General features: G+C 40.0%; 1 protein-coding gene across 2 annotated transcripts in view; it reads left to right on the plus strand.

Annotated features, from left to right (window-relative positions):
* Positions 1 to 21,180, plus strand: part of igdcc4 (immunoglobulin superfamily, DCC subclass, member 4) — a 32,177-nt gene that overhangs the window by 3,039 nt on the left and 7,958 nt on the right. The window contains exons 3-18 of one of the 2 annotated variants that reach the window (XM_039773545.1): positions 522 to 663; positions 9,729 to 9,862; positions 10,014 to 10,148; positions 12,949 to 13,101; positions 13,201 to 13,611; positions 13,696 to 13,860; positions 13,953 to 14,090; positions 14,185 to 14,355; positions 14,440 to 14,634; positions 14,859 to 14,966; positions 15,061 to 15,244; positions 15,463 to 15,590; positions 15,745 to 15,915; positions 16,008 to 16,151; positions 16,328 to 16,433; positions 17,284 to 17,482. In XM_039773545.1, coding sequence (XP_039629479.1) covers positions 522 to 663; positions 9,729 to 9,862; positions 10,014 to 10,148; positions 12,949 to 13,101; positions 13,201 to 13,611; positions 13,696 to 13,860; positions 13,953 to 14,090; positions 14,185 to 14,355; positions 14,440 to 14,634; positions 14,859 to 14,966; positions 15,061 to 15,244; positions 15,463 to 15,590; positions 15,745 to 15,915; positions 16,008 to 16,151; positions 16,328 to 16,433; positions 17,284 to 17,482 — 2,684 coding nt within the window. The remainder of the gene's footprint in view (positions 1 to 521; positions 664 to 9,728; positions 9,863 to 10,013; positions 10,149 to 12,948; positions 13,102 to 13,200; positions 13,612 to 13,695; positions 13,861 to 13,952; positions 14,091 to 14,184; positions 14,356 to 14,439; positions 14,635 to 14,858; positions 14,967 to 15,060; positions 15,245 to 15,462; positions 15,591 to 15,744; positions 15,916 to 16,007; positions 16,152 to 16,327; positions 16,434 to 17,283; positions 17,483 to 21,180) is intronic. The other variant, XM_039773546.1, reaches the window with a different exon arrangement.

A 21,180-nucleotide genomic window follows, 5' to 3' on the forward strand; every position in this document is an offset into this window, starting at 1 on the left:
CCGCTGCCTTTATGGTAGCTACTGTTATTTCCACGGAAGTTTTCCCTCTCTATATTTAGATGAGTCATATGTACAGAAAGACACATTATCCAATCTAGAGTCAGTGCTGTGTATTCCAACATGGCAGCACAGTCACCTAAACAATCTTACCTGTATGTCTTTGTGTAATCAGACCTTGCCTCTCCAGGCTAGTCAACCATTTTTTTAAATGCTGGACATTCGCATGGTAACTTCCTTTTGCCCTGATCAGTCTTTACCTGACTAAACTCGTACTGATGCGCCTCTCCAAATAATCCTTCTCTTTTTCACAACCCAAGTTAGAAATTCTCTAACTCACTTCCATGACAACATCTTCCCAAGTGTTTCTTCAGTGCATTTGTCTTCAAACTGATCCCCATCACATCTTGGGTATCTGTTTGACCATAAGGCCAACAAGTTGTTTTCTCTTTTGCATGTTTCTGCTTCATCTTTTGAGGGTCCCTTTCTCTTCTCTTCCTGACACTCTGCTATTCTCTCTGCAGCACTCTCTCATTTCATGCTTCACCCAGTACCCCAATCTGTGCCACAGCAGGGCCTGGCACGTTTTGAGTGTCACGTGGATGGTCTGCCTCCGCCTCTTATCACCTGGGAGAAGGACCAGTCACCTGTGCCCTCCCAACCCAGGTTAGTTCCATTCGCTCGGCTTGCATGCATTATTTGTTTTTTCTTTCTGGGTTGCTATATGTGGATAATGAGCTTCTGATGGTACAACCCTGTTTTATTTTTAAGAGCAGTTAAAACAGAAAATAATGTTAAAGCTATATCATTTCTGATACTTTTACCCCAGCATGAACCACATGATGCACTGACTGATTGTCACTCCAAATATTTCTATACAAATGTTTGAATTTCAGATATTTCTAAGTAAAGGTTTCCACTCCAGAGATTTTTAAACAAATTTCAGTGTTCGTATACAAGGAACATTCAGAAACGTGTGAGCTGTAAATAGGGTATCTCAGGAACCTCAAACACAAGAAAGAGACTCTTAATTGCTGTAAAGCCTATATTTTAGAGGAAAGTGTGTATAGTACTGCGGTGGGCTGACACCCTGCCCGGGGTTTGTTTCCTGCCTTGCGCGCTGTGTTGGCTAGGATTGGCTCCAGCAGACCCCCGTGACCCTGTAGTTATGATATAGCGGGTTGGATAATGGATGGACGGTGTGTATGGTATTTTAGCTTGCTTGGTTATGGTTAGTGTATTTCTCCAAGTGACCAACGGGCATTTCCTTCTCCACGGTTGCCAATATGTTTTTTTTTTTTTTCCATAATTATCCTGATGTAGACTGAAGGACAGGTGAGTTCACTCTTATGTGCAGCGGGCATGTTTGTGCACTATCCAGCTGATAGGTACAAAACCTGCCAAGTGCGCCGTAGTCCGCATTAAGCAGTTTGTTATGCACAATACATTTTTATTTTCATGTAGCAGATTTCAGATTGACAGATTTAGAGCACTACTAATGTTTACAAATCTATCAGCAATACACGAAATAACATGCAATAAATGCGTAAAATAGCATACAATAAAGCATTATTTAATTTGAACTTAGAAATAAATATGTGTACATGGATAGATATTAGGTTTCCTCCCACAATCCAAAGACATGCAGGTTAGGTGGATTGGCGATTCTAAATTGGCCCTAGTGTGTGTTTGTGTGTGTCCTGCGGTGGGTTGGCACCCTGCCCAGGATTGGTTCCTGCCTTGTGCCCTGTGTTGGCTGGGATTGGCTCCAGCAGACCCCCGTGACCCTGTATTCAGATTCAGCGGGTTAGAAAATGGATGGATGGATGGATAGATATTACTTTTATAATTTTGATTCTTAAAGTAGGAAAGGTAGGAAAAAGGTGGACTGTCCTTTCTGAGTGGGAGGTGACTTACTGCCTCAAGGGGAGGAGTTTAAGTATCTTGGTGTTTTGTTCACAAGTGAGGGGGAAAGAGATGGTGAGATTGACGGGCAGATCAAGGTGGTGAGTGCAGTTATGCGGTCGCTATACTGATCTGTAGTGGTGAAGAAGGAGCTGGGCTAGAAGGCATAGTTCTTGATTTACCAGTTGATCTAAATCCCTACCCTAACTTATGGTCATGAGTTTAGGGTAATGAACAAAAGGATGAGATCGCTGGTACAAGCACCTGAAATGAGCTTTCTCTGCAGGGTGGCTGGGCTGTCCCTTAATGACAGGGTGAAAAACACAGACATCTGGGAGAAATTGGGAGAGAAGCCAATTGAGTTGGTTCAGGCATTTGATACAGATGCCTCCGGGAGGCCTCCTTCCAGAGGTTTTGCAGGCACAACCAGCTAGGAGGTGACCCCAGGGAAGACTCGGGGCTCACTGGGAGAGTTTTATATCTACGAGATGGCCTGGGAACACCTTGAGATCCCTTGTTATGAGTTGGCAAATATGGCTGAGGAAAAGGATGTATGGGCCTCAATGCTAAGACTATTAACCCCTGTAACCCAATCTTGAATAAGTGGTGGAAAATGAATGAATGATTCTTAAAGATAATATGAGTGATGATAAAAATAAAAGGTAATGTGCAAATGTATCAAGCGTTTGCCAGCTATGAAAGAGAATTGATAAATGGCTGCCCAGTGTCTCCTTTGCCATTGTTAAATGTATTCAGTTGCAGGCTAGCATCTGTGATCTTGTGATGGATGCAAATGTCTCTCATCCAAAATCATGTCCTGTTATTTTTTTCCTTTTGCTGCCTTAGTAGGCTCCTCAAAGGTATGCATGCAAGTCCTCAAATTGCTAACATAGACCTCTAAAATGTATCAAAATGAATTTGGTGGAAATTGGTACAAAGTAGAATGACTGGTGTAGAATTGTGTTCACCAGGCACCAGACACCAAAATCCTGTACCTAAAGCACTGCATTTCATAGCTCAAGCTTGTCCTCTGAAAATGGGTGTCCGTATATATACTATGCAAGATTTGTTGTTTTAGCGTATTGTAAGTTTCAGTAGAGAGTGATTTCAAAGTTAGATACTGTCAAATTAATATCAAAGCAGGTGTTTTCTCACAGGTGTAGTTCCTGAGACGTTTAATTGGGTCATGTCCCAGCATTCTGAAATGTTTGAAAATGCTGGACAGTTCCTGTTTACTATCATTTTTGGTGAACTTAACCTGAAAATGATATGTCAATAATTTAAAAGTGATTCTATGTTCTCCATAGTCTAGTTGCCATCTTAGAATGACGTCTGAGACCATGCTTTTAACTTCTATTAACAAGGCATGATGTGATTGGCATGCTTCTGAAAGAATGTTTTTATTCTAATAAAGACCAAAATCTTAGCTCTGCTCATGGACCCAAGCCTCTAAATATTTACATTTAACTTTTAGCTAATTGTAGTTATATATGTCATGGTTGAAAGGTGGGTTACTTCTGATTTGCTTGAGATGCTGATTGTAAAATAAAATTGTTACAATGGGACCTTTGTCTTATCTAATTCATTCCACTCTAGCAATAAATGTAGCGTAAGTACTCCGATATCAGGAAGCTACAACTGCCTTAAGTCCTTTGAGCTTATAGCAACTAGTTTTAAAAGTGGTGTGGTGCTTTCATGTAAGGGTACATGTACTGTCCAAACTAAACTACTTAGATATATTTTTTTTAATTACTGACTAAAATTCCATGGTGAAAATGGAAACACAAGGCATAACTGTAGGCCATAACAAGACAACCAAAAGCAGTGAGTTATGGATCATTTAAAAATGTCATTTGCAATGCCTGAAGGTGAAAGCTGGGTGATCAAAACTTCAAAGCAACACAAGAAACCGCTGAAATCATTGGCTGCCTGTCAGGCATGGAGAGCATTTGGCTTGTACACACCTCCTTAAAAGGTCTATGTGAAATGCCACAGGTTTCAGATAAATGTGGCAAGCTCCATTTAAAAATGCACTTCTTGACAAAGGTCTATATCACATTCTGCATAAAGTGATGTAGTCAAAGGGAAAGTGAATTGGCATACCCTTCACATAGCTTTATTCTACCTGTAATGCACGTAGAAGGCCCTGTCGGAATTGATTACAATTTCTGAAACATGTTAAATGTAGTTATTCATGAACTTTTCTTACTGTCTGTAATGGTTCTCTTTTCTATCAAAGGCCAGAAGCTGTAATAATGCTGCCTCTGCCTCATTATTGTTGAGTCTTTACATGTTTCACAAAATTAAATAGCTACTAAATGTTGTATTATAATTGATCAGTGTGTGCTGCCTTTTCATTATTAATTTATTTAGCAGAGTTTTTACAAAATAATCTGTATACATACAATGTATTTGAATTATTATTAAGAAAGTATAACGTTAACAAATATATATATATATAATATAAATAAAATATCTCAGAACACGGATGCTATGAATGTAATTACTCCGATCTACCGGCTGTCAAATAAATGAACTACACGCTGTGGCGCAGCGTAAAGGGACTTCATCTCTAACGCTGACGTCTGAGGTTCGATCCCCGTAAGGGGAGCAGTGGAGTGTGTACGCCTGATGAGCCCAAATAAGGACGAAAACATGTGTCGCATACTCAGTAAACTGTGTATATATACACTTATATATATTAAGTGTATATATACACTTGCGTATAGGGAAGAGGATGTACAATTTAAACAGATTGTTATTTTCATTAGTATTGTTACATATGCATAATGGAACTAACTATTTTACGTTACAGCAAGTAATTAACCATAGTAAAAAATAGTAAAACGTAATAAAGTGAAAGGAAATAATGTTTCATGTTGCGTAAGAGGTGTTTGTTGTGTTATACATTTTCATTCTGTTTGGCTTTGAAATTAACACGTAAATACTTTTTAAACTTGCTCTTTTACTGTAAAACTTAAGTACAAACAATTTTTTGAATTATCTTTTCGTCAATATTGCATTGAATTTTGATTCATTTTGGTTCATTTATTTTGGTTATCTGTGGAAGATGTACTACATTATCTTTCTTGTTGCCTGTTAAAATTTACATGTCAGAATTATTCAACCAATTTTGAATACAACTAATCTTGTCTTATTGCATAGCCCATCACTCAGACATAAATTACACAATAACATTACGATACATCCTTCTTACAACAGTAATTCGGCCAGTGGAAGACCGAGCGTTGTTAACTGTTGTAGATATCCTACAGAATGTAAGTTGATGTTTTCATCTTCTGCACCATCACCACCAACTGTTTCAGCATAGTCTACTGATCTGCATTTAACCAATTTGCCATGTAACCTATCAACAGTTTTCACATTAATTCGTTTGACTTCATTGTTTCTCTGTGCTAGAATTGCCCATGTACTCATTTCTTCTGTTTATAACCCTTCAGGATGAAATTCTTCAGTAAGATTTGGACATGATAAGTCTTCTTTTATTGGGAACTTAAAGTGAGGAAAACGTCAAAATTTATAAGCGCTGAGAGCGCAGGACCTATGTCTGACAAAAGCATTCACACAAATGAGAGATGAGAGGATCGTGGGCGTGATTGAAAATAGTTGAGAGGAGGCCGGATCTTGAAAAAATCTCTTGGCAATAGTCTTGTATCACGGGACTTGGAAAAAATCTCTTGGCAATAGTCTCGACTCAAGATTTTCTTTTGTAGTAAATATATATATATATATATATAATATAAAACTCCAACGTCTGTCTGTCCACTTTTCACAAGAGAACTACTTAATGGATTTAAATCTGTTTTTTTTTTTATATATAATTTACTTGAACATTCTGGTTGATTTTTTTGCGACTTCTCTCATCACGCTAAGAATTAGAGTTCGGTTGCAGCACTGATTTATTTGCGCAAATCTGAGAGACAGGCTGAGGGGAGGGGGAGATGAGACCACAGAAGTAGGGAGCCATCCTTACTCATGCGCCAGCCTCTGTTCAAGTCACCACTTATTGGAGCGTTCCTTGCCACCACTTAGCTAGTGATACCTGTTTGTTCAGCAGACATTATCATCTAGAGATTGATAAAGTGTAACGTTTTGACGTTTTTGAGAGAGAGATCACAGCTATGTGTGTTTTAGAGGGTACTTGCTCATTTGCAGAGAAATCACAGCCACGTGCTCTTCTCTCCACGCGGTGGACGCTCTCCCATCAGTGCTGAACATGATTAGATACAGTGCCAACGTTTGACATTGAAGTGTACCTACCTTTCGCTTGGCCAGAGATAACCTTACCAACTTTTTACATTTTTGGCAAAGGGATCAAAGCTACATTCTCACCCCTGATAGCAAAACCAAAAATATTGTATATCAAGAGGCCCTCAGATACAAAAGTTATCAATATAAATTCTTCTCAATAGAAATTATTATTATAATTTTTTTTGCATTTTTTTTATTGATTTTTAAAGTTTGTTCTGTTTAACTACTATGCAGGCGGAGCCATGGGGGACAGCTAGTACAGAATAAAACTCAATCTATAGTGAGTTACATCAGTTCAGTACTGCAGGAGGTTGACATGCTGGACAAAACTAATTAATGCCCTTAAAACTATTTCTTGTGTTTTAATTTTTTTTTTTTTTTACCCCTTTTTGCATGAGTGTACCAGAAGTGACCTGAATCATTGTCTTTAGTTACAACTCACTGTTTTAGGCAACGTGTGCCAACACAACAGCCAGTTAGTGCATGGACTGCGGGTATATTTTCTGTAAAATGGAAATCTATACCTATTGTTTAAGCTAGCTTTTCTGATATTAAAATTCTCTTCAAAATGGCGCTTTTTAAGTTAAAAACTTAACAATAGTTACATTTTTTCTGTTGTCCTTGATAAAAAGAAATCCAGCTGCCACTTTCTTGCTGTGATGGGTTCAGGAGCAGAATAATACAATTAGAGTGAGAATGACGTATTTTAAAAGTCAGTCCCACACAGCCCTCTGTTGAACACAATTGTGGCCGTCTGTTTCACTAATAATGATACAAGCCGACCATTCAGAAACAGCAGTAGACCTGTGCTAGAAGTAATGTGCAAAAATAAATATAGGAAAACTAGTGCAATTATCTGTAGCATGTCTAATGTTCTGTGATGCTGACATTTATTCAAGAGGGAGAGCGTGTATGAGCACTTCTCAAGAGGGCAAAATGCGGGGGGAAAAGAGAAAGGCATCCTAGCAGCAAACAGAAGAAGGCATGCTGCACATTTGAAACCTCTTGTCCCAACATCTAAGCACCAGCCATCTATAGGGTGAGCCAAACGAAGTACCACATTTCTGACTTTCCAGGACTCCGCCAAATTGGCCAAAAATAAGAATAAAATGAAATTGCTCTGTTTTCAGTTGTTACAATTTGACATCGAGTTCACATTTTATCCATCCATCCATCCATTATCCAACCCACTATATCCTAACTACAGGGTCACGGGGGTCCGCTGGAGCCAGTCCCAGCCCACACAGGGCACAAGGCAGGAAACAAACCCCGGGCTGGGCACCAGCCCACCACAGGGCTCAGACACACTCACACACCCCCACACTAGGGACAATTTATAATCTCCAATGCACCTAACCTAAATGTCTTTGGACTGTAGGAGGAAACCGGAGTACCAAGAGGAAACCCACGGAGACACGGAGAGAACATGCAAAATCCACGCAGGGAGGACCCGGGAAGTGAACCCGGGTCTCCTAACTGCGAGGCATCAGTGCTACCCACTGCGTCACCATGCCACCCGTTCACATTTTAGTGTAAACATTTACAGGTTACCGATTCTTTTATACAAAGTGTTTTTCTTTTGTTTTTTGTTTTTTTGACTTTTTCATCCATAGTTTGAGATGTATACAGTTGTGCCTGGTCAAGAGAATACAGCTGGCAAGCAAACTGGGAGGCACTGGTTCCCCTCCATTTATTTCCATAATCTGCTTTCTGGTTGCCCTATATTTTCTTTTTCTTGTCGTCTTAATATATATATATATACACACACAGTGGTGTGAAAAACTATTTGCCCCCTTCCCGATTTCCTATTCTTTTGCATGTTTGTCGCACAAAATGTTTCTGATCATCAAACACATTTAACCATTAGTCAAATATAACACAAGTAAACACAAAATGCAGTTTTTAAATGATGGTTTTTATTATTTAGGGAGAAAAAAAAATCCAAACCTACATGGCCCTGTGTGAAAAAGTAACTGCCCCCTGAACCTAATAACTGGTTGGGCCACCCTTAGCAGCAATAACTGCAATCAAGCATTTGCGATAACTTGCAATGAGTCTTTTACAGCGCTCTGGAGGAATTTTGGCCCATTCATCTTTGCAGAATTGTTGTAATTCAGCTTTATTTGAGGGTTTTCTAGCATGAACCGCCTTTTTAAGGTCATGCCATAGCATCTCAATTGGATTCAGGTCAGGACTTTGACTAGGCCACTCCAAAGTCTTCATTTTGTTTTTCTTCAGCCATTCAGAGGTGGATTTGCTGGTGTGTTTTGGGTCATTGTCCACCCAAGATCGCTTCAGCTTGAGTTGACGAACAGATGGCCGAACATTCTCCTTCAGGATTTTTTGGTAGACAGTAGAATTCATGGTTCCATCTATCACAGCAAGCCTTCCAGGTCCTGAAGCAGCAAAACAACCCCAGACCATCACACTACCACCACCATATTTTACTGTTGGTTCTTTTTCTGAAATGCTGCGTTCCTTTTCCGCCAGATGTAATGGGACATTTGTCTTCCAAAACGTTCAACTTTTGTCTCATCAGTCCACAAGGTATTTTCCCAGAAGTCTTGGCAATCATTGAGATGTTTTTAGCAAAATTGAGACGAGCCCTAATGTTCTTTTTGCTTAACAGTGGTTTGCGTCTTGGAAATCTGCCATGCAGGCCGTTTTTGCCCAGTCTCTTTCTTATGGTGGAGTCGTGAACACTGACCTTAATTGAGGCAAGTGAGGCCTGCAGTTCTTTAGACGTTGTCCTGGGGTCTTTTGTGACCTCTTGGATGAGTCGTCTCTACGCTCTTGGGGTAATTTTGGTCGGCCGGCCACTCCTGGGAAGGTTCACCACTGTTCCATGTTTTTGCCATTTGTGGATAATGGCTCTCACTGTGGTTCGCTGGAGTCCCAAAGCTTTAGAAATGGCTTTATAACCTTTACCAGACTGATAGATCTCAATTACTTCTGTTCTCATTTGTTCCTGAATTTCTTTGGATCTTGGCATGATGTCTAGCTTTTGAGGTGCTTTTGGTCTACTTCTCTGTGTCAGGCAGCTCCTATTTAAGTGATTTCTTGATTGAAACAGGTGTGGCAGTAATCAGGCCTGGGGGTGGCTACGGAAATTGAACTCAGGTGTGATACACCACAGTTAGGTGATTTTTTAACAAGGGGGCAATTACTTTTTCACAGGTAGGTTTGGATTTTTTTTCTCCATAAATAATAAAAACCATCATTTAAAAACTGCATTTTGTGTTTACTTGTGTTATATTTGACTAATGGTTAAATGTGTTTGATGATCAGAAACATTTTGTGTGACAAACATGCAGAAGAATAAGAAATCAGGAAGGGGGCAAATAGTTTTTCACACCACTGTATGTGTGTATATATATATATTTATATATTATGGTTTTTTTTTTTTAGAACAATTTTTAACTTTTTATTATTTTGACAAGAAGTGCTCTGCCTTGTCCTGCTTTGATGCCCTGTGTGAATTAGGCTATTTTAGTCCTATTACTAGCTTTCACAGGGTACAGTATAATGTGACCTTCCTGTCCTGTCTCCTCCAGATTTATTACCCTTCCAAATGGTGTTCTGCAGATAGTCAATGTCCAACAGGAAGATACCGGAACCTATCGTTGCATGGCAGCAAGTGCATCTCGCATACAGTATAGCCAGGATGCCAGACTCACAGTCACTTCAGGTGAGTTTGCATTGGACCTCTGCTTCCCTGTTAAGTGTTGGTGAGCCATACTGTATCTGTGTCTCTTTTATTATTTACATTACACATGATCACTACTGGATTGTGTTGTCTTGCTTTTCACCCTGCCCCTCTCATGGCTTTGTTTTTGCAGGTCCTCAGATTGGGCCAGTGGATGTGGAAATTATTGCTCCTCCAAAGAACATAACTGTGATTGCAGGAAGGACAGCTGTGATGGAATGCATGGCTCATGCGGACACCATGCCTTATGTCTCCTGGATACGGCAAGGTCAGCACTTCCTTTGCAGAAACACTAACACTCAAAAATTGTCTAAAATGAGTGTTGTCCTTCCGTTTATGTGGCTTCCAGTCTTCTTTTGTTTTCTTCAGAGCACTCATTGCGGACGTCATTTTTCTGCTGCTTCAGGAACTGTCTGGCAACACACATGAAGTCTTAAGAGAGCTGCATGCACATCTCTCCCCTTGCTCATGCTTCTCTGCTCTGTCTGACCTTTTCTTCTTAGCTTGTCTCCAGAGATCAGCATTTTCTCCTTCACTCTTTTCTTCATCTTGCTTTATTTTTCACTAATGTGTGGTTGTTCTCTGTACGGCTATAAGTAGTTTTGAGTGCTATACAACCTCTTTTATTCTGCCTTTCTCTCCATTGTCTTCTATTCACTGCATTCCTCACAACCCTGCTTGCTTTGCTTTTGTTACTCTTGTGTGCTCTGTGGTCTTTTCCAGCCCTCTCTGTCTCTGTCCTTTGGTAGTGGATTTTCACATTCAGCTGTGCTTTACTGCTACAACATACTGTGATGACAAATGTGTGCAGAACATAAAGCTGTCGTACCCATACTCATTTATGTCCCTTCTAAACAGTATTGGAAATTTTTGTGAAAACCAGTTTATTTTATGAACACCCTCCCAACTAGACTTAAGGCCAAATATTTGTCTTTGATCAATTAATCAATTTTCTTGTTGTTACTGTCATAGTATAAACCCTCTCAAACCGCTCTCCAAAGCAAACAAAAGTACAGCACAAACAAAACCAGACATCAAGGCTGAATATATTTAATTGAAACCCAAGATATATCTGAGATGGGGAAATAAGCCTATAGATTTCCTGGTATAAAACTGTAAAGCAAATGTACATGTTCTAGTATGGGTCCTCAGATATCACTGCAGGCTAAGCATTGGCAGTTTAGTTGCAGAAGAGTCTCGTTTTTAAAAGAAGGAAATTTTGGGATGCAAAATCTGAAATGCAAACTTCAAAAGATGTAATTTAAAAGTATGATTTGAGTATTAGCCCTAGAGACTAATGGACTAAGTAAGAACTCAATAGTAGTCCACTAAATAGGAACTTAATTGCCTGGTGATGATTTTTTTTTTTGATAATGAACGCTGACATCAGTTTGACAATCCATCATCAAGCCAGTTAATTTGATTCATGGTCGTTGAGTGCAGGTCCTGCCTCAGCAATACCTTTAGCATGTGGTAGGAAAAACAGTGAAACTGGATAAAAACATCTTAAGATGTGGGAAGAACATGCAAACTCCACGCAGACCACTAAAAGTAGTGAAATTCACTTGACTTTTACGTAAACTCTTTCATTGCTTTATATTTTGTAATTGACAAATCCGTCCATTTTCTATATCTACTTTGTTTAATTTAAGGTTGTGGGGGTTGAAGCCAATCCCAGTAGCATCAGGTGCAAGGCAGCAACCATTCCTGAATTTTTCCACCAGCCTGTAGCAGGGCACACTAATGCACAGACTCGGTTTAGTGTTATTGGATAATCCAAAGGCCATGTTGCATTGCGCAACTTCTCCAGCTATTTTCAGTCATGGCCTTCATTTACATAGTCTTAGTGAGTTGCAGGCAGTCGACAGCACATTCCTATGAATGTGACACGTCCAGTGATTCCCTCTAACTAGCCCACAGCCATCTCTAACAAAGTCAAAAAGGTTTGATTTTGTCTTTAGTTGTAGGTGCGGGCTCTTTGAGCAGGAGAGTTGTCAACCAATGAATGACTTCAGAGGTACAATTCATACAATGCACCAATGAGAAATAAGGAATGAGGATGTTTTCAACCCTCATAGTCAGAAAAGAGGCATGTGTGTCTGATGTGTCATGTTTTACATACCACGACAGAATGGAAAAAAGAAAGAGGGAAGAGATTGCAACTTAAACTCGATGTACCTGTTAACTCTTCATACAGTGCCAGATCCATCAGGCAGCACATTATTGGCTGTCACAAAAAGGGACAAGCACGACTATGCTTGAATGTTGGCATACAGTCGGTAAATATGATGTGGCCAGCAATTTTTCACTCCTGTAAATTAACTTGGTAGAGCAATGACATCAGCAACTGCAGTCTAGTCTGACCTGCCCAATGATTAGAAGTTGCGTAACGTGACATTGGTTTAATATGCACATGTCTGAAATATTTATAGGTTCAATAATGTCAGAAGTGGAGGGTACAGTGCAGGAGAGAAACCACAGAAGCCAGGGGAAAAGGTCATACAGACGCAGGACGAGTGTGGAAGTTCAGTGAAAGCACTACCTAGAGCCAAAATTCAAGCCTATTGTTCTGGCAATATGAGGCATATGATGACCATTGTATCATTGTGATGCCCTTAATTGATATTTTTCAACATTTTCATTTTCAGTCATAATTGGGGAAAAATATTATATGATTTGAACAGTCAGAATTATTTATTATTACATTTCAAGCCCTGGCCTGATGTAAAGAATTTAACAGAGTATGTGAAAGAGAAGTTGATGGTAAATCTGAATTGCCCAAGTGTGAGACAGTATGCATGCCTATCCAGGGTTGATTCCTAGTACTGCCCTTCATAACCTTTACCCATGGTCCTACTTGCTCTGTGTGTGTGTGTGAGTGAGAGATCTCCCCTTTCATTCTCGTGTCCCCTTTTCCTCTGGTATCTGTCTTTCTTTGCCATGAGTGCAGCTTTCCATCTATTTTGCCCACCCTACCCTCAAGTCCTCTCAGTGCTGCTCCCTGTACTACTTCCTGGTGGTAGGTGCGTCCATGTGGTTTGCAGTTCTGCTCTTTTCGCCTCCTGCAGACGGAAAGCCTATTACCACGGATGCAGTTGTGCTGTCCACTAACCTGCTGATTTCCAACACCCAGCCGCACCACTCTGGAGTGTATGTATGTCGTGCCAACAAGCCCAAGACCCGGCATTTTGCAAAAGCAGCAGCTGAGTTGCGAGTACTGGGTGAGTCTGTAGCTGCATGACTGGATGTGTGCCCATGATATGAGAAACCTTGTCATATGTTCTACTTTGATACATTCAGTGAGTCTCGACATCTTTTAGGTCCTCCACTACTGTCTCAGCAGCCTGAAACCATTTCCAGGACACGTGCCAGCACAGCCAGGTTTATGTGCAAGGCTTTTGGTGATCCCATGCCTTTCATTATTTGGATGAAGAATGGAAATCCGATCCTTTCAAATGGTCGTGTGAAGATCCAGAGTTCTGGCAGTCTAGTCATCAACCAGATTGGAGTAGAGGATGCTGGCTACTACCAATGCATTGCGAAGAACAGCCTGGGCACAGCCTGTAGTACTGCCAAACTCACGGTTGTTGTGCGTGAAGGGCTTCCTAGTGCCCCAAAGCAGGTGTCCATAGTGTCTATGACTAGCACAACAGCGCTGGTGACTTGGGAGCGTCCAGAACTAAATAGTGAACAGATCATTGGCTTCTCCGTACACTACCAGAAAACGCTTGGTGAGTCTTGTAAGTGTTTAAGTTTAAGAGTTGCCTTTTGAACAAATTGAAGCAAACACTTAAAAATTCTTTGCTCCTTGACAGGCACAGAAAACATTGAGTATCAGTTTGCAGTCAGCAATGACACAACTGAGTTTCAGGTGAAGGATCTGGAGCCAAATACCAATTACAGCTTTTATGTAGTGGCCTACTCTCCTCTAGGAGCTAGTCAGATGTCCAGTTCTGCTACTGTGCAGATGCTGGAAGATGGTGAGTGTCTTGGTTTACTAGGCAAAGTGTAGATCAAGGGGGGTCTACTGATGGTTTGTGTGGCTCTTCTAAAATTCCTGTTCTCTCACCAGTTCCCAGTGCTCCCCCCCACTTGTCTCTGCTGAGCACCTCCCCTACTGAAATCCATGTTATGTGGCTCCCCCTCTCTCTGGATCTAAGCCAGGGCAAGGTGACCAAGCACCGGATTGACTACTGTGCCATGGAAGAGGGTACACAGTCTCTTCTTTGGGTGTTGTCAAGTTACATTGGTCAATTTGGCTAGTTACTTCAAAAAATAGAATAATGTCTTTATTTGTTCTGCAGATCATATGTATTCCATTGAAGTGGCTGGCAATGAAACACAGGTAACACTGCATGAACTTAAGCCAAACCAAATGTACAAGGTTCGCATTGCAGCTGGCACGAGTATTGGGTTTGGGGAGCCCTCAGAGTGGATGCGACATAGGACACCAGCTTGGGAGGATGGTGCTACAGGTGAGATGACAAGTCACTTCCAGTAACTATAAAAATGTTGCCTATTTGAGGTAGGTTACTTTTTTTTTTTGCCTTTCCTGACAGGTTTGCTGTTTGCTCCTTCTGAGCTGAAAGTGAAGGCAAAAATAGACTCCCTTCATGTCATGTGGCAGCCACCACCCAACCACTCTCAGGTCTCCGGGTATAAGCTTTACTATAGGGAGGTCAGTCTGGAAGAGGGTAAAGCTACAGCAGTCCGGCTCCGAAAGAAAATGAAGCACTATGAGATTACAGGGCTGGGTATGCATGATACTTAACCTTTGACTTTTTGGCGCTGGATACAGATTTTAATGGCATGAAATGTTTTCTTTATTTGGGCACACAGCAAAAAAAAAAAAAAAACTTGAGGTCTGGTATATATAACAGCAGAACCCTCTTCTGTGAGGTGGTGTCTATAGCTACTGGACCCTTATGTGAGTAAGTGTTTGTTTGGCAAAGTTCCTCATTTGTTCTCCATCTCTCAGCCCCTGATCATCTCTATGAAGTCAAAGTACTGGCATTTAGCAAACATAAGGATGGCTATGCGGCTGTGTGGAAAGGCCGCACACAGAAGGCTCCAGTCCAGATGGAAGGTGAATACCTCCTCTCTGTTCTCCGCTGTAGGGACTTGGAGAATGACCGCGTATTACTAAGTTGCTCCGCTCCATTTACATCATGTCATTATAGAGGCACCCCAGCAGAAAGCTTTTCCACAACCTCCAACTGGCGTGCGGGCAACTGCCAACAGCTCCACCTCCATCTGGCTGCAGTGGGAGAAGCCAGCATTCAGCACAGTCAAAATTGTCAACTACACAGTGCGAAGCTCCCCACTGGGTATCACCAATGCATCTCTGGTCACATACTGTGTCAGGTGAGCTACTTCTCTAGACATCCTTTATGTTCCACTATGTAATTTAGTTTTCTCCAGTCAGGAATGTTCAAGAAAGGGAAATGGGGATCAAGGTGAAATAATTACTTTGCATGTGGTGTCAAAGGTATAGTCAAATAATGGCAGCTGTCTGTGTTGTGGGTTTTATTGAGGGGCACAAAGAGAGAAACCAAGTTCATCATTTTTCATTTTCTTCACAGCTCTGGAGAATCATTCCTTCTCACTGGTCTCAGACCATTCACACGTTATGAGCTGGCAGTCCAGTCTAATGCACCTGGGGCAGCAGGTCCATACAGTAATGTGGTGCTGCAGTCCACTCTTCCTGACAGTAAGTAACAAGCTATGCCTGCATGTGACCAGCTTTGTTATTTGTCCTCAATTTCCATTATCTGAAGTTACATTGTTAACAAAGAGAGGGGTTGTGATGACGGAAACAATGTGTGGTCTCCTATTTTGCTTGCTAAACATCTTTAATTTTACAGAACCATCTACTTCACCCATGGGTCTGCACATGAGTCCACTGAGCCCTTCCTCAGTGCTGATGCGCTGGGAGCCACCAGAAGAGCCCAATGGCATTGTACAGGAGTATCTGATTCTGCTGTCCACCAACAGCAGCCTTCCTGATAGCATGTGGACGTCTGTCGTGCGGGATGGTGAGCTACTGCAAGTTCTAAATTTTTTGCAAGGACAAGGGGTTTGAGAGACCTATATGTAATGCGCCATGACTATGTGTCTGTTTCTTTAGGGAATACCTTTAGTGCGGAGATCCAGGGGCTAGACAGTGGCTCCATGTACTATTTCAAGATAGCAGCCAGAACTTTGGCTGGCATTGGGCCATATTCGCATGTGTTGGGAATACTCATGCCATCTCTAAAACGCTCCATGCCTGGTAATTTGTTTGTATATTTTTGGAGTCTTTTATCATTCAGAATGTGATCAGCAAAAAATATGCAATGCTGAAATGAAAGGTTGTCATGTTTGGTGTTTGACTGGGCATTTATTGCTAAGCTGGCACTGTGTCTGAAGCTAAGTATTCAACTGAACTCTTCGTTTGCACTCCCTCAGATGTTCTTGACGTCCACTCTGTGACGGGCATCATTGTTGGAGTCTGTTTGGGACTGCTGTGCATTCTCCTTTGCATGTGTGTCAGCTTTTGCCAGACCAAGCCAAGGTGAGTTGACAGCTGATGAAGTGATCTGTAAAGAAGGTTTACACATGTGATGTTACCATAGAATAAGGTTTCTCAGCCATAGTTCTGAAGGATCATACCGCCAGCTTCTTAATTGGAAGTCAATAATATTTAATCTAGTATTGTAAACTTTGCTTTTCTAAAAAGTAGCCAAATGTTTTTTAAACGGGTAGTCTTCCCGGGCCGGGTGTGATTATTGGAATAAGAATACAGATCTGGGAACAACTTGTTAAAATCTTTGTAAGTGGCTAGCAATGAAATCTGCCGCTGAAAAGGCTACACCTAGAGAGGTTCTTTCTAAAAACTCATCATTTAGTCTGTGAACTGTAATCGTTCATGGTACAACTGAAAAGCAAAAAATGAAGATCATGATGGCTAGCAAAATGTATTGAATTTGTTAAGGCAACATTTCTAGTAACGTTTCAAAACAGATGCCCTACAAATAACACAGGGACCACAGACGGCTGGAGACGATGGATTGTTTGCTGTTACCACTATTCCAGTGATGTGTTCGAACAACAAAATATAATCTGCTTTTGCAGAATGGTGTTTCCTTTTCAACAGGTTATGTTTATTTTTAACGTGTGTAATGTATTCTTCATACACCAAATGCATATTTATATGCATCAGGGGTAAGTTTCAGTCATAGACTGTATAAAAAGGAAAGGCATCCTTGACTCATATAGTCCAGTCAGAGAGGTGGACATTATTTTCAAAAATGCATATATTTAGCAAAAAAATCCTTTTTTGTTGGGTAAACATTTAAAATATTTTCAGGATGCAGTGTGTTTATTATTATCCCTTGTACAATTAATAATTTTTGTTTGCATAGATCTGTTTCACAGAGCCTTTCATATAGAAAAGGCCGATCCGGTACTGTTGTACAGCAGGAGCGGTGTGATGGTCATGAGTTAGAAACACTTATGTTAGCCCGCCCTGAAGATATGTCCCTGACTCTGACAGAAGTCACTGAAGAACATAGCCTAATGGAAGCTAGCCTGGAAAATCATAGTCTACACTCAGAGCTCAAGGTATTACACTTTGTCTTTCCAAACTATGTTTGTTCAATTTTGCAGCCCATACATAATTATTGAGTAACTCTATAGTTGTGGTTCTAAGCCTTTCTTCTTCATATGTCTGCCTTGGTAGCAGTTTAGCTTGTTAGCAGGCTGGTCAGTAGTGGGAGATGCAAGACAGTTTTCTAGAAAACACACACTTGTTGAATTAATCATTGCCACAGGGAGCATCCACTTGTTCCATTCCAGAGTTTCAGGGTTTCAAAACCTTGATGGAGTGGAAGGTAGCACACAACCCCACATGGGATACAAATAAACTACATGGCAACACAAAAAATGTCTATTGTGAGAGAGGAACTGTTAAAACCACTGCCTTGATGAGACAAGTGCCACAAACAATCTTTATAAATGAATCTGTTTATTGATAAAAAGCAAAAATAGGAAAATAGAGCAAAAAAGAATTGCCTAAAGAGGCAAGCAAGGCACAAAGTACTAATATAAAGACCAATCCAAAAACTAAAGGAAAATTTAAAAGAAAAAAAATCCAAAGAAAAGCACATAATCACATACTCGATGAGCCACTGCTGAGATCCTCTCTGAAACTTTGCCCTTCAGAGGAGAATGTGACTGTAAATCCCTAGTCTTTAGGGCATAAACAATATTCAATTCCTTTATCTATCTTTTAAAGATTTATTAAGTAATTATAAAAAGAAGAACAAAATAATCAAAAATGGTATTCTTAAAGGGGCAACTCAACATAATCAAATTCAGTCTGCAATTTGATTCATACAGGTAAACTTCCGTTACAACGAATATCTTTACAACAAAATTTTCATTACAACAAAGTATTTTTATGGTCCCGAGAGTTTCCCCATATGACGCGAGTCTATAGAAATCTCATTACTATGAAATACATTCAGCAGATAGTTTCATTACAACGAAATGCCGAAAAGAGCTTGAAATGCCTGAATGAATCATCCACAGAGCAGCTCAGTTGTGCACAACGATCCCCCATACAAAAACATTGTAATTTTTTTTTCTTTCTTCGAGCTTTCCTCGTGTTGGTTTTTTTTTTTTTGCCTTTTTTGTTTCCTGCGGTTTTCAGTGATACCTTTTGCTTATTGCTCAACATTTGAAAAACATCCATTGAAATTTAACTCATTGTCACCCTCCTATAGAAACGGCAGACACGAAAGAATAATAACAGTTTATATTAGAAAAAAAAAAAACTACATTTTTGCAGCTCTCGATTGCGTAAAAAAGAAAAAAGACGTTGCCAGCGAATTTGGAATTTCACCATTGACGCTATCAACTTTCTTGAAAGACAGAACCAAAACAGAAGAAAAATCTCAGGTTACAAACGTATGTGAACTGCTGCATTTAAAGATGTCGAAAAGCAGTTTTTATGTGGTTCAGTGATGCTCGTTCAAGAAACATTCCTGTTAATGCGGCAGTCATGCAAGAAAATGTGAGGTTTGTAAACTCTCTTGGGACCTCCCCCAACTAGACAGCACGCCGAAGAGCGTCCTGAAGTGCGATCTCTGCGTCTGTGGAAGATGGTTTATCAGTTGCTGGGGCAAACAGTAGGCTCACAGCTATGCTGCAGCTCTCCAGCAAAGCAAACAGAAAAGATCTCGATGGGTGGTGCAAGGTACATTGTTAAATGCAGATAACAGGACTCGGTCTCAGTCTCGATCTTTTATGAATTGCTTCTGTGTCACTTCACTGCAGCACTGTGAGCCTGCTGTTGCCCTGTCCCAGCAACAGACAAACAATGTTCCACAGACGCTGCAATCGTATTTCGGGACACACTTCAGCGTATCATTCCCGTTTTTCGGGGGGTTGGTGTCTCAAAAGAGTTCAGAAACCTCACAATATGAAGAAGAAAAGGATGATTTGGCTCCTGATTGATAACTGTGCTGCCCACAACCTGCTTCCACATTTAGATAATGTTCATGTTGAATTCCTCCGACCCAATGACTTCAGCCATTGGATTTGGGCATCATTCACACCCTGAAAGTATATTATTGCAAGGAAATGCTGAGAAAAATTCTCATCAGCATAATTTGTAGGCAGGAGGAGATTAAAATTAATGCAAAAGACGCTAATGAAATGATTGCAAAGCCTGGGCACAAGTTAAAGAAAGCACTATAGTAACAAATACAGAATCTCATTACAACAAAATTTTTGTTAGGTCCCTGGGAGTTCGTTGTAACGAAATTTTACCTGTAATTTACAAAAACAAGAGCAAAAATCAGAAACCAGAAAATCTAACAATATTTACAAATGATATAAACTCCACATCTCACAATGCCATTCTGGAGGCTGACAAGGAAAAATTCTTAATCCTAGCTTCGTCTTGGTTGCTCGTTCACTTTGTCAATAGAGTACAAAGGCTGTTGGGGCCTTAGCAAGTATATATAAAATATATTTAACAAAAACGTATCTGGAGCATGCTATGCAAGATGTTATTCTTGCATTGTAATCAAGGATACGCTAACAATTCTTTGTTCAGACAAAGATTTTATAGTTTTAAATACACAGGAGCATCTTTAGCATATAGCTGATAACATGCAAATTATAGGCAAGTACATTTACCTTTAAAAGGGTAAAGGAGGATGATCTAAACATGAAGAGTGGAAGATATATATGGTGTTGATACTCTAGGTCAGAGGCTGCTTCCTAAAGAGATATCTGCATATTTTAATCTGACAAAGTTTAAAGTGCCTTTGTTGTACTTGTAATCTTATGGTACCCATTCAAGGATAAGTTGAATACAGTTGCAACTCTCAGAATAATACTTCATTATCTAATACAGTTAGATAAACATTGTGAGCGTAAGAGTCCAAGATACTAAAGGGTAATTAAAAGATATTCTCCAACAAGGGTCTGACTCTCTGTCTCAAATAAATAAGCAAATAGGGGTCCTTCAGTTAATCATTATGGTCCTACTGATACTGTATTTTAAGGGAAATGTGCGAATAGCTATATATTTAATAACAAAATTTAACCAATACATCTTTAACAAATAATTTATAAACAAAATAACATTTAAAACATAACATACACAAGGACTGAATGCATTTCCAATACCAAATTTTGCAACATACAGTAATGTACGATAAACAACCAACATGTTAAAGAATACTGTCTATGAGGCAGAGAGAAAACTGTGGCTAAAAAATGCCAACTAACTCTCTGGTTAACTAAGGGAACTGAACGTTTTTAACTGTGTAATCCATGTCTTCAAAATTCTGTTCAACATAAGGTTTTTATGGATTTCCTTCATATGATAAATCTCTCATTCAAGAACACCAACGAAACTTTAAGATTAACTTATTTTTAATGCTTTCTTTAGTGGATTCATGCTGGAAATCAGTGTTCACACAAAAAAAGCTGGAAGACATTACTGAGTCATCTAGTCGAAACAGATACCGTAATGGCTGGATGACATACTGAGACAATTTGGTTGCCCATTAGCCATTAACTAATTAAACATGAATAAACAGTCTTCTCTTATTTACAAAAGTTTTAATTTGTAAAAATTCTTATATTGGATGTCTTTCAGACATACTGGTAGGAAGATCAAGTGAAGTTTTTAGAAGCATTGGGTGTGAACAGTAAATGCAGTAGTTGAGAAGGCCTGGTCAAAAACAAGTTTGTGTTTGGGCAAAAGGACTCTCAACACACAAGGGGATATGGTAGCTAATGTT

The sequence above is a fragment of the Polypterus senegalus genome, chromosome 12, assembly GCF_016835505.1.
Source record: "Polypterus senegalus isolate Bchr_013 chromosome 12, ASM1683550v1, whole genome shotgun sequence".
Classification (NCBI taxonomy): domain Eukaryota; kingdom Metazoa; phylum Chordata; class Cladistia; order Polypteriformes; family Polypteridae; genus Polypterus; species Polypterus senegalus.